The 12,181-nt window shown below is 44.2% G+C and overlaps 1 protein-coding gene across 2 annotated transcripts in view; it reads right to left on the bottom strand.

Moving 5' to 3' along the window:
* The window catches only part of nova1 (NOVA alternative splicing regulator 1), a 40,218-nt gene extending 29,674 nt beyond the window's left edge, over nt 1-10,544 (bottom strand). Inside the window, exons 1-2 of one of the 2 annotated variants that reach the window (XM_058087231.1) lie at nt 10,079-10,544; nt 3,277-3,420 (exon numbers count right to left, since the gene is read on the bottom strand). In XM_058087231.1, the coding sequence (XP_057943214.1) occupies nt 3,277-3,420; nt 10,079-10,262 (328 nt within the window). In that variant the 5' untranslated portion in view covers nt 10,263-10,544. Of the gene's footprint in view, nt 1-3,276; nt 3,421-5,474; nt 5,966-10,078 lie in introns of those variants that run through there. The other variant, XM_058087232.1, reaches the window with a different exon arrangement.
* Between the last annotated feature and the right edge of the window lie 1,637 nt (nt 10,545-12,181).

The raw sequence follows: 12,181 nt of genomic DNA, 5'->3' as shown, positions 1-12,181 counted from the left end.
TGTCAAACGTAATCATGTGATGTTCTTTTGTGTACCTTATTACAGAGACAAATAAATCATAGCCATTTTCCAAAAAAGCAAGCAGCAGTTTCATTATTTTAATGTAGCGCCAAAAACATTGCCATACCTCCTCTTTTTAATACACTGTACACACTTCTGTCCCTGAAGGGAAATTTCAATGTTCGCTGTCTGTGTGTTTTGTACTGTAAGCATTACAAGAAGTCATTTACACACATACAGGAAAGGGAGTGAGAGAGTGTTCCGCCCGTGAGCATAGTCTAGGGGTGGGGGTTGTTTCTTGCTCAAGGGCACCTCGAGAGAGAGCCTGACCAGAAGACAAGCTTCTCTCATAAGAGACAGTCCCGATTTCTATACTTTTTATCTGCCGGCAGAAATTGAACCTTTGAACGAAAGCCAAGTCCTACAGACTGAGCATCCTTCTTTCTTTAGTAAAATGTCCTCGACAGTGAAAAAAATACACACAAAAAACAATATTCCTCATCAGTTCTTCATTAGCTCCTCAGTAACTACTGGTATTTTTATCTAACTTATTGTGAAGTCAGAGTGAGTTCCGTTGAGTGTTTTTAAGCAAGGCCAAACAAATGGCGGTCCAAATTTATTCCTGCCGTTCCTTAACAATTCCACACATTATAACTGCAATGTCGGTTAAAAAACGGAATCTGCTGTTAAATTAGCCGCGTTTACATGAGGAGTTTTTCTCTTTGTGATGACCTTTTCCGAAAACAATGGTATCCATGGAAAGGAATATTCCAATCGCGTGTCTACATGCGCCGCTATAATCAACCAGAATAGTCAATGGGGCATACGCAGTAAAGCGTAAACACCAACATCACGTGATACCGACTTCCTTGAGTTTTTCTTTCCCTTCTTGGAATAACTCCGTATTGCCAGTTTTTCCTTCGTCCAGTCTTGAAATTTAGTTTGAATCAAAAACAAACTTTCCGCAGCAGTCCAGTGCCGACTGCTCGCCTCCATTTTTTTTAAATCGAAGAACGTCTCGAGCTGCGTGTTACGTCACATCTCAGCATTTGCTGAAAGAACGCACCCGGGAACAGGAAAAGATAAAGTTCAATCTTGCTAATATTTTATAATTAAGCTCGACACACGTTTTATATAGATATGTATTTTCTTTTTTAATAAAACTGGACTTGTGAATGGCGTATAGAAGGGTTTAGATTCTGTTCCACAGATGGCGCTAATGCACATGAAAGCTGCTTGCCAACCGCCAATAAACAACAGAAGAAGAAAAACACCACGAAGAAGAACGCAGTCTGACAACTTTCCGTTTGAGCGGGTACAAGATACCTCAATCGGATTGGGGAAACAATATTCCACCCCTCTGAATCCGATTATGTATTCATTCGGATTGGCACTTTTCTTTTGGAATGAGGTGTATACAAAGGTTACATTCTTTCCGTTTGAGCAAATAACCCGAATGGAATTGGAATATTTGGGTCCATGTAAACGTGACTAATGATATAATGTGAATGAAATGCTAGCATCATGAGAAGAAATAATGTTTGTGACAAGCAAAGTTTCCTGGCGGACGGCTGAAAGGTGTCGGAATCCCATCACAAACACTAGCCCGTTGAAACTAATGGAAGCTAATGCATTAGCTTAGTTTAGCACAGCATGCTAGTGCAACTGCGTGCGTGCAAAACTGACGTGGTATGAGTGTTGCATTTTATGGTGAAGTTCTGAGTTGAAATAAGGAACGTTGATTCTTGCACCCGGCTCGTCTTGACCGTCAACGCACACAATGCGTTTCCGAGTTCTATGAAAAATGTTATGTCGTCATGTGTTGTCGTATTGACAACGGCGTCAGCCAGCTCAGTCCGACGAGCGGCAATAGAAACAGACGCACCTGACATTAACAGGCAGGGCAATCCTTTTTAAGACTTCCACTTTGTCTGCCTTTTCATTGGTCAGGTGTTAATTTCAACACGTACATTTAACAGTGTGCTCTGAATACAGGCACCGAGGAGTACACCGCAACATGGGGATTATACACCCTCATCACTTCCGTAAACATCTGGACCTAATAAGCAATGCGACGCACAGCACCTGTTTTTTTTTTTTTAGCTGTTTGAAGCCTCCTCTGAGGCATGAAGGACAAACACAGACTGTTCGACGACTCAGGTATTTGAGTTTGCTGGAAAGGGGGGTGCCTGAATCTGAAACGAGCATTGCCGTTTCTTTTATTCATTCATTCATTTTCTACCGCTTTTCCTCATGAGGGTCGCGGGGGTGCTGGAGCCTATCCCAGCTGTCTTCGGGCAAGAGGCGGGGTACACCCTGAACTGACTGGCCAGCCAATCACAGGGCACATATAGACAAACAACCATTCACACTCACATTCATACCTATGGACAATTTGGAGTCACAAATTAACCTAGTATGTTTTTGGAATATGGGAGGAAGAAAACCCATGCATGCACAGGGAGAACATGCAAACTCCACACAGAGATGGCCGAGGGTGGGATTGAACTAGGGTCTCCTAGCTGTGAGGTCTGCGCGCTAACCACTCGTCCAACGTGCAGCCTGTGTTTCTTTTAATGCAGTAAAAGATCACAAACCCTTTAATCCTCCATAATTTGTCCAATGTACGTATTTATTTTTTCAATTTACTGGCAAGGAAGCTGACTAGCTGGCAGCAGGCAGCTCCAACACACAATGTATTATGTATACTGTATATATATATATATATATATATATATATATATATATATATATATATATATATATATATACGGGGTGTCACACGTTGCCAAGTGCATGCATGTCTGCATTCCTTGTCTCTCGCCTCCAAAACAGGCAGGAAGAGTTCACTATGTGCATTGGTTCAGCACCTACACACCTTCATAGAACAACAGCCATAAAACAATGTAGTGAGACCTCTTGTGAGTCGTATAGAGCCTTTGTCTCTGTGGTTGGGAGGCGGGGCCGCTAGCATACACACACACACATACACGCACACAGAGCGGCAAGGACGAGCAATGCAAGATTATGCTTCTTCTACGCTTGATTTGTTCACTGCTTATCTTCCACCAGTCAACGTCAAGCTAGCAGGAAGGTTTTTGGACGGGAAGTCGGGAGACATTTTTTTTGGGAGTAAGGATTATTTACAGTGTACTGTGGGGAGCTACTGTATATACACATTGTATTCCCTCAAGGACATAAAGAATACTGATGTGTTTATGGCTGAAATGATAATCTTACAAAGGAAAAAGAGAGGAAATATGAATGGCCTTTTACCTGGGTAGAAGTCTTTGGATTTGGACAGCTTAATGGTGGCACCCGTCTCTTTCTGTAGTTGTACAATGGTCTGGCCGCCCTTGCCAATTATAGAGCCGGCTGCATAGCTGGGGATCAGCACCTTCAGGAAGTACTCACCCTCCTCTGTGAAAGAGACAATGTAAAAAAAAAAAAAAAAAAAAAAGGGTCACATCTTATTGCCCTAAAAGGTGATCATGTACGCTATACCTGTGCCTCATCAGCAATCAAACATTCGCAATGGGAACAATGGGAAGATGCAGCTTTCGTGCAACCAGAGACTGGTGATATGTTCCGTGTTCTGTCCTAGATTTCTTTTAGAAGAAATGATGACCTCCTTTCCAGATTGCCGGGGCCTAATTTTAACCGTTTTCAATGGGTCATTTTCGATGCAATGTGTGATACACACGATCCATCACAATAAACAGGCAAGAAAGAATCATATTATTATTTAGTGGAGAATTACCTGCCAGCAATTTGTCGGATTTTAATGTTTCATGTTAAAAATCGTGAAAGTCTTTTCCACGGTTTTATGTTTTGCATTTTGTTTCCCCGCAGTACCCAAAATGAACCGATCCATGACCTTAAAACACGAGTATGTACGGAATGGTGATTAATGTGTACCACGGCACGCCTATTAAAGACTTCTACGGCTCGTTCAATTTTGGAAGGGCTTCGGTTTGAAGACTTGGTCCTTAAAGTTCTTCAATTAACAGGAATTTGCTGATGGTCTTGAAGGTGAATTAAACCCCAAAAAACTTGAAAACCTATCGAGAATTCCAACATTATACGGAAGACAACGTAGAAAGCATTTGACACTGCTCCGATCCTCCTGTTCTGGAGCTCTATTTCAAATGACCCCCCCTTTCCCTGCATCCTGATACCGATGCAATGACGTCATGTTCGATCTTGTTCAGCTGCCTCGAGGGTGACGCCACTCGAGCAGGCAGAGATGTAAAGAACCCCAGGACGTCATTTCATTCCTTATATCTTAATGCGTTGGTGTTATTTGCTATTATTGTCTTACAAGCCACGCAATCGAACGCCGTGAGGCGATCAAGGTGAATTGATAAAAGGTGGATATCCGTACATGAAGCTCAACCTGTTGCCTGGAATAATACGCATGTTCAAGTGTCATGTGGAGGAACGTGAGATTGTATGGTAAAGTCATGCCTAAGCAGTCGCCCCCTCTCCTCTTTGCATTAATATGCCCCTCATGTTCCATTCAGACACCCATTTGTTTTCCAGTACACCACCCATCACCACAGACTCCGGCAAACAGAAACAACTGTGTGAGTGTCAATAGAATTTCCCTTTAAAGTTGCATTCAAGAACACACATATTAAAATGAAATGAACATACATACAAATGTGAGCACACCAGGTCCTCTCGCTATGCCATTTCCAAGAACAGGGAAACCAGTGTGTGCATTTTTCGATGTCTAATCTTTAGGTTTTGGTGAGCCAATTGGTTCTCCTGCCGCAATCCGCACATCGAATCCCCATAAAATGACCTTGGTGGAAAAACTAAAGATCACGCATGACTGACATGGTTGCTGTAAACCATTCGAACCTTCTACTATATGTCACTATAGCATACGTGGTCCGGTCGCCATGCCAATGAATTGGATTTTGAATGACTCCTGTGCAGGAGCCCAACATGGAAAGACCTGTTGTTGACAGACAAGCCCAAACCCCACTGCGTAACTTCCAGCTTAGTATGGAACCGCTACGGTTCTCTCAGTCAAACCCCCCCTCGCAGTTCCGTTAGTAGTCATCAATCATTAATTCCGACCTCGTGTCTGAGATCACAGTAACAGGTTTTTAACAGCATCATGTGGTAGAGTAAACACGGCAATCTGTTGCTGCAATCCGCCAGGGAACTCGGAAACAGTGGGGCACACCGGGATGCTGAGCCAGTGGGGGTGGTAGTTCAAACCCCTGCTTCCAAATACTGCTGGAGCAAATATGTTTAGTTAAGTCGCCCCAACTGGGGGGTGGGGGGGCTGGGTCAGGGGGATAGGACTGATAGGACTGACTCCCACCTTCTCACAACCAAGTACCCCGTTCTGCATTTCAATGGACTAACCTGCCAAAATGCCCGATAGAGGACAGAATGAGTCTGCCTAATAAAGACGGATGGATTCAACAAGTAAGACAAAAAAGAGTTTTGAAGCTTACCCATTCTGAGATCTGCTGCTTCTCACGTCCAGTGTCAGATCGCCATCAATGCCGGGGCGCAATCTCTAAAGGGGATCTTAACATCTGCCTGGGCATAGGTGCAACCGTAGTGTTGAGGAATGCGGCCAGTCGACCTTTTTTCCACTGTTTCATCGGCGGGTGTGCGGAAGAAGGGATTTCACCGCAGCGTCCGAGCCATGCCAGCAGCTGGCCGCAGCTTCAATTGTCTGCGAAAATGCTAATGCAGGCTCTCAGTGTTTTCAGTGAAAGACGGCACGCATTGTTCGAGCCTGCATCGGTGTGAAGGAGGAGGAGGAGGAGGAGGAGGAGGGGGGTCTTCCCTGCCGCATCACCCTTTTCACTGCTCTCATCCATATTCATCGAGTGGCCTGTCCATCTGCAGCGGCGCGCCAGAATGACACTCCACTCGACCAATGGTTGGCCTCCTCTGCTGAGTACGTCACGTCCCCGCCTCCCCCCAAAGCCGGTCCCAAAAAATTGAATTTTCTCCCCCTACTCCGCCTCTTTTGACGCAGCACTATAAAGCACGGCGGGGCTGTTCGCTCTTTTTTTTTTTTTTTTTTTTGCCACGAAGACTGACGAGGTGAAGCGTCAGGGCGGACGCCGTCCAAGAGCCACCAACGGGGAAGCGTGCGGCGTGACCTTCAACGGGCGACTGAAGGAGGTGTATTGATAATATAGGCAGATGATGAAGGATGCGGAGAAGGAGTGATCGGAGAAAGCGTGCCCGTACGCCCATGCCGACACCCCCCCCCCCACCACCAGCCCCTCCCGCCTCTACCCCCAGTCCCTTCGACGGCCATGTTTGAGAGGGCGGAGGGGCTCATCAACCATTGCAAATGGCAGTGCCGCAGAATGGTGGAGGGGGGGCGATGAAGCCAATCACTACGCCTATAAATCCCACACCGAGAGGTATCTTAAGAGACTACACATAAAGACTGCAATGTGTGTGTGTGTGTGTGGACACAGAGCATCACACAACAACAAGGTGGTCATTTTCTACCTTCATTAGGGAATCAAATCCTAAAACTGTGTAATTCCAGCATATTGGAATCATTGTTTATATAGACAAAGCTTCCATCTATCGTCTTCATTCCTATCCCTCCCTCTCGTTCTTTCTTTCGTCGCCACCTGGCAAATTCTCAGTCTGCTCACGTCACATCGCTCTGCAAGGGCACCTGTGTCCTTCCCGAACCAAAAAAAAAAAAGAACTACAGCTCACATTCCTGTGCCAAGCGCTCCATTAGCAACATTTAGATGATCACTCGCAATGCCTGAGCCACACCAGGCTTTTGGAAGACACAGGCTTGCCAAGCAACACGGGCTCGCCCAATTGGTAATTACAAAGAGAAACAAATGAAAGACGTTCATTTTTGAGTAAGGAGAAGGGCAGCGCTGATAAAAAACACGGGTGATCCGTCTCAATTCTGTGTGTCCGTAGCTTCTAAAGCTCGACGAGGGGGGGGGGGCTCGGCTCTAAGAGCACGGGGGCTTTCTTTTCTTTGTTACAACTGACAGTCATGTTAATGATCAGTTCGCTACAAGGAACGCGATCAATATCAGTTGTAGTCAAGAGGTTGGCGATTACAGCGGGAGGGATCAGTACCATCAGGCTGTCTGCCAGTACTGTACATAGCAATATGCATCATAGAGCGTCCAATGTGCGGTCCGGGGTCCATGCAACAGAGGGCCTGCGTTTGAGCATACAGTTCCCTCCTTCCTCACTCAGTTTCAAAGCTATTCTTACGTCAGAGATGCCATAGCCTACGCATATGCGGTCCGCAAGAATCTATCAATCAAGTGGCAAAATTCATAGTGAGGATGGACTTTTAGAATGCCACACATTACATTTGAGGTACTAAAATAAGTGAGCTATTATGTTTTATTACTGCTTATCCTGTCTACTATATTAGGTAATACTGGTATAAAGATGACTATAGGGGTGTTATATCATGTTTACAGGGCTCTAATAATGTTAACAAAACAGGTTTTCTATGCTATGAAATTATTCAATTCATTAATATTGAATTCTGCACAGTGGAGGAGTGGTTAGCGCGCAGACCTCACAGCTAGGAGGACCAGGGTTCGATTCCACCCTCGGCCATCTCTGTGTGGAGTTTGCATGTTCTCCCCGTGCATGCGTGGGTTTTCTCCGGGTACTCCGGTTTCCTCCCACATTCCAAAAACATGCTAGGTTAATTGGCCACTCCAAATTGTCCATAGGTATGAATGTGAGTGTGAATGGTTGTTTGTCTATATGTGCCCTGTGATTGGCTGGCGACCAGTCCAGGGTGTACCCCGCCTCTCGCCCGAAGACAGCTGGGATAGGCTCCAGCACCCCCCGTGACCCTCGTGAGGAAAAAGCGGTAGAAAATGAATGAATGAATGAATGAATGAATATTGAATCCAGGCTGCATGGAGGTTGAGTGGTTAGCACGCAGACCTCACAGCTAGGAGACCAGAGTTCAATCCCACCCTCGGGCATCTCTGCGTGGAGTTTGCATGTTGCAAAAACGCATGACTCCAAATTGTCCATAGGTATGAATGTGAGTGTGAATGGTTGTTTGTCTATATGTGCCTTGTGATTGGCCGGCCACCAGTCCAGGGTGGACCCCGCCTCTCGCCCGAAGACAGCTGGGATAGGCTCCAGCACCCCCGCGACCCTCGTGAGAATAATGGTAGAAAATGAATGACTATTGAATCCTACTTCGTGGTCACTTATCATGGTCGAGTCTGGAACTAATTAACCACGATAAACATTTGCATCGTGTTTCCCGTACATTGGGGGGGGGGGGGGGGGGGGGGGGTCATGGAACTAAGCGAGTTCAAGAGGGTCCCTTAGTGTCTTCACCACAAAGCTGATGCGTAGACTGGTTATTCAAAACTCTTCTTCCTCTTATCCTGTTCAGGGTCTCGTGTAAGCTAAAGCTGACTGGGTGCAAAAGGCGGACTCCACCCAAAACTGGTCACCAGCCAATCACAGGACACATATTATATTAACTCAAATATACTGTGACGTCGAAACGATCCAGGCCTCACAAAAGTCTTGCAGACAGATGTCTGACCTATCTGACTCTAAGAAACTACAGTCGGTGCGATTCTACAGTTTTGACTTTGACATAATTCATACTTGTCAAGGGGGGAAAAAAATGATATATCTATCTCCTACAAAAGCCTGAGGAATTCTTTAACTCTGTAACCACAAACTTAAGAGAAACAGATGGTTGTTGTTGGTGGGAATACTTCAAATGTCCTCCTTTTCTGTTTTCAAGGCGGTCTCTCAAATGGAATACTTCCATCAGCAAACTTCAGATAATGTTTACTGTTTTTTTTTTTTTTTTTTAGGTACATGTATTGGTAATCAGATTTTTCAAAATGGAAATTGAAGGACGGGGAAATGCAGTACACACAAATACAGTGCAGTCCAGCAATAGTATTAGAAACTTCTGTTTGGCGTTCCAAGTGAAATACTGCATGTAAACTAACAAACACAAGCAGTTTGCCATTGTTCAGTAGAAAGGGGACCGGGACTACAAGTTGGAACTACACGCGACTTTACATCGCATACTTTTTTGTTTTCGACAGTGTAGTGTATGTAGCCAAGATTGTGATCTGTCAGTACACTTAAATAAGTACATGAACACTGTGTACTGTATACTAAGTGTGCAAACTATTATGATACTAATCCATGACTGTCATTGCACACTTACTCGACGACTGATTTACCCACTTCCTCATCTAATTCTCTCCTTTTTAAATGTGAATTGCAACCACTAAAGTTAGTCCCGAGCCTTTCCACAATGTAGCAAAGACGACAACTGATGGATGTGAGTAAAATAGAATACAGGTACTTACACCAGTACTTTGTACCCCGAGTACTCGAGTTGTGGGGATATAAACAATATAAGATAGAAACAATCTAAATTTAGCCTACGGTAGCCATTTGTAAGGTAGCACACTGTTGCTAGTGTAGCTAAAGTACTATGTTCTTCCAAGTGCTAGCAACTCCTGAGTCCAAGTTACTAATCTTCGCCTCCAAGGCAGAAAATAAACTTTATTTCTGACAAGAGGAGAAATAGCTAAACATGTGACACACCTAGCAAGAGAGAAGTAGGAGACAAGAAGCTATGCTAACTGCAAAGCTTGCTTGAGTGTCAGGTGTGTAATTGGTTCACATTAACAGCAGTCTAGCTAGCTTGCTAGCTACATATACAGTACGTCCGAAAACCGGAAATGAACACAATATTTACCCACGTCTTCTTCTCTCCTTTTTAATTGTGACTTTTAACCAATCAAGTTAGTCCCTCCTCTTCCGCTTCACAGCCAAGATGGCCGACATCCATCATTTGCACGCTGACTATTTTGTACCGTTTTGAGTGCAACATCCGGGTACTGAAAGTGCGCTGCATCTTGCAGTACTTTTCAGTGTGGACATGCTAGTGCACTTCAAATACAAAAAAGTATAAGTGCGCGAATTGCGACACAATGTGGTTCAGCGTACAAGCAGCATATTTAATGAAGGAACACACAATGGTAAAAAAAAAACACAATGGATGTGCTGTGTTTTGTTGCTGGTGTCTTACCTCCAGTGTTGGTGCGCTTGGTACATCCAGCCTCCTCCGCCGGAGTTTCCAGCGGTCGTTTGCGGGAGTCCGCGTTGTCAGCCTCCATGTGGCTCTGCTGCAGGTTGTTCTGCAGGTTGTGGAGGTTAGATGTTGAAAATATCCCGTTATGGTCCATGGCTGCTCCGCCACCACCGGCCATCATCTTTTCCCCCCGCCAGGAGCTGGAGATAAATGTGCGTTATTCCTTCTCTCGTTCACACACACACAAGCGCCGTCGCCGCCGCCGCCACCAACCACATGAAACGATGACGCGCACCGCCAAACGAGCAAGTTTTGGCGTCAAACGGATCAGCTCCAGCAGGACTCGGGGTCTCCACTTACTGCTAGTCCCCCCACAGAGCTAAATATAAATCCCATTGAGTGAAAGGCGCTCTTTTAACGCTCCTTATTGTTGACGCGCAAAACAAAACACACTTGCACCCCCAATCCACCCCCCCTTAAAAAAAATCCTGCAGCTGCTGTCTGCACAGCACACGGACCCACACTGAAAACTATGTAATTTCTCTTTTACGCCATTTTTTTTCTATATGTGATGAACAAAGATGTTATTATTGTGTTGTGAGGGGAGAATTGAAAGGAGTGCTACTGACTCGTCTGCACTCAAACCACTTAAGTGTGCTCAATTTTAACTTTGCATTTCAACAAACATTTTAATCAATTTCTCGGTCAGAAAAAAAAGTCTAACAATATTAAATAAATACATTAATCACACAATAAATGAACTGGATCATTTTGCCGGCCTCCATACCTCCATACATGCACACGCAAAAGTTTAAAATATTATTATGTATTCTATCTATCTATCTATCTATCTAGCCCTTTGCTTTGCTAACCAGGAGACCTCTGGTCAGTCATACACTTAATTTGTCTCTGTGGGGGTTGGCGGGGCCGTTAGCATACACCCACAATGTAGCAAAGGGAGGAGCAATGCAAGATAATGTACTAGAAATTCAATCATTCATTCATTTTCTACCGCTTTTCCTCACGAGGGTCGCGGGGGTGCTGGAGCCTATCCCAGCTGTCTTCGGGCGAGAGGCGGGGTACACCCTGGACTGATCGCCAGCCAATCACAGGGCACATATAGACAACATTCATACCTATGGACAATTTGGAGTCGCCAATTAACCTAGCATGTTTTTGGAATGTGGGAGGAAACCGGAGTACCCGGAGAAAACCCACGCAAGCACAGGAAGAACATGCAAACTCCACACAGAGATGGCCGAGGGTGGAATTGAACCCTGGTCTCCTAGCTGTGAGGTCTGCGCGCTAACAACTAGACCGCCGTGCCGTCGTATTAGATATTAGTAGGAAAAAAACTATGATTTCTAAGTTTTTATAAATCCGCCTGAGGGGGGGTGGGGCATGGGGAATTGGGAGGGGGCACTTTAATTTCAATGCAGACCTACCAACATGTACAAATTTATAGTACTCAACATGCAATTTGACTCTTGAATATGCTTGTATGCTCTGCATTTTGTTACATTTTCCTGGTTTCATTTTTAAGTTCAGTCTGTAGAGTACAGATAAATAAATAAATATTATCAGTTTCTGTAGTATTTCAAATTGGGGGATGAAAAAATGTCCAAAAAAATTTTGGAGGGGCAAATTTTGGGTGTAGTCTAAAAGCCCCCAAAAGCCCAATTTGGGGTTGTTGTACTGTAGTTTGTTCTTAGTCATGAACTTTTATGCATGACATATTTGTAAATGTAGGTCCGGGGATAAGAACCACATTTATAATATAAAAAGTTTTTGGAAGCCTTGCAGTAATATTTTTATGATAATTATATGTAGTGAGTAGTCACAAATGCAAGTTGCTCATCAGTAGTGTCGGGAGGCTATATACTCCTTTAAAAAATTAATGTACATCATAAATATTAAAATAAAAAGGTGTACAATTTGTGTAATCTTATACAGTAAGCAAGAGAATGAAAGCGTAATTAAGAGCAAGTACTCCACCTAGTGGAGAACTTGACCAATTACCTTAAATCAAAAAGAAAATCAAAAATACTATATTCATTATATATTGTTGTATACACTTCAAAATATTAAATTAACTCATTT

This window comes from Doryrhamphus excisus, chromosome 11 (assembly GCF_030265055.1).
Source record: "Doryrhamphus excisus isolate RoL2022-K1 chromosome 11, RoL_Dexc_1.0, whole genome shotgun sequence".
Taxonomy (NCBI): Eukaryota; Metazoa; Chordata; class Actinopteri; order Syngnathiformes; family Syngnathidae; genus Doryrhamphus; species Doryrhamphus excisus.
The sequence above is the reverse complement of the archived record's forward strand: the minus strand, read 5'-3'. Positions and strand labels throughout refer to the sequence as shown.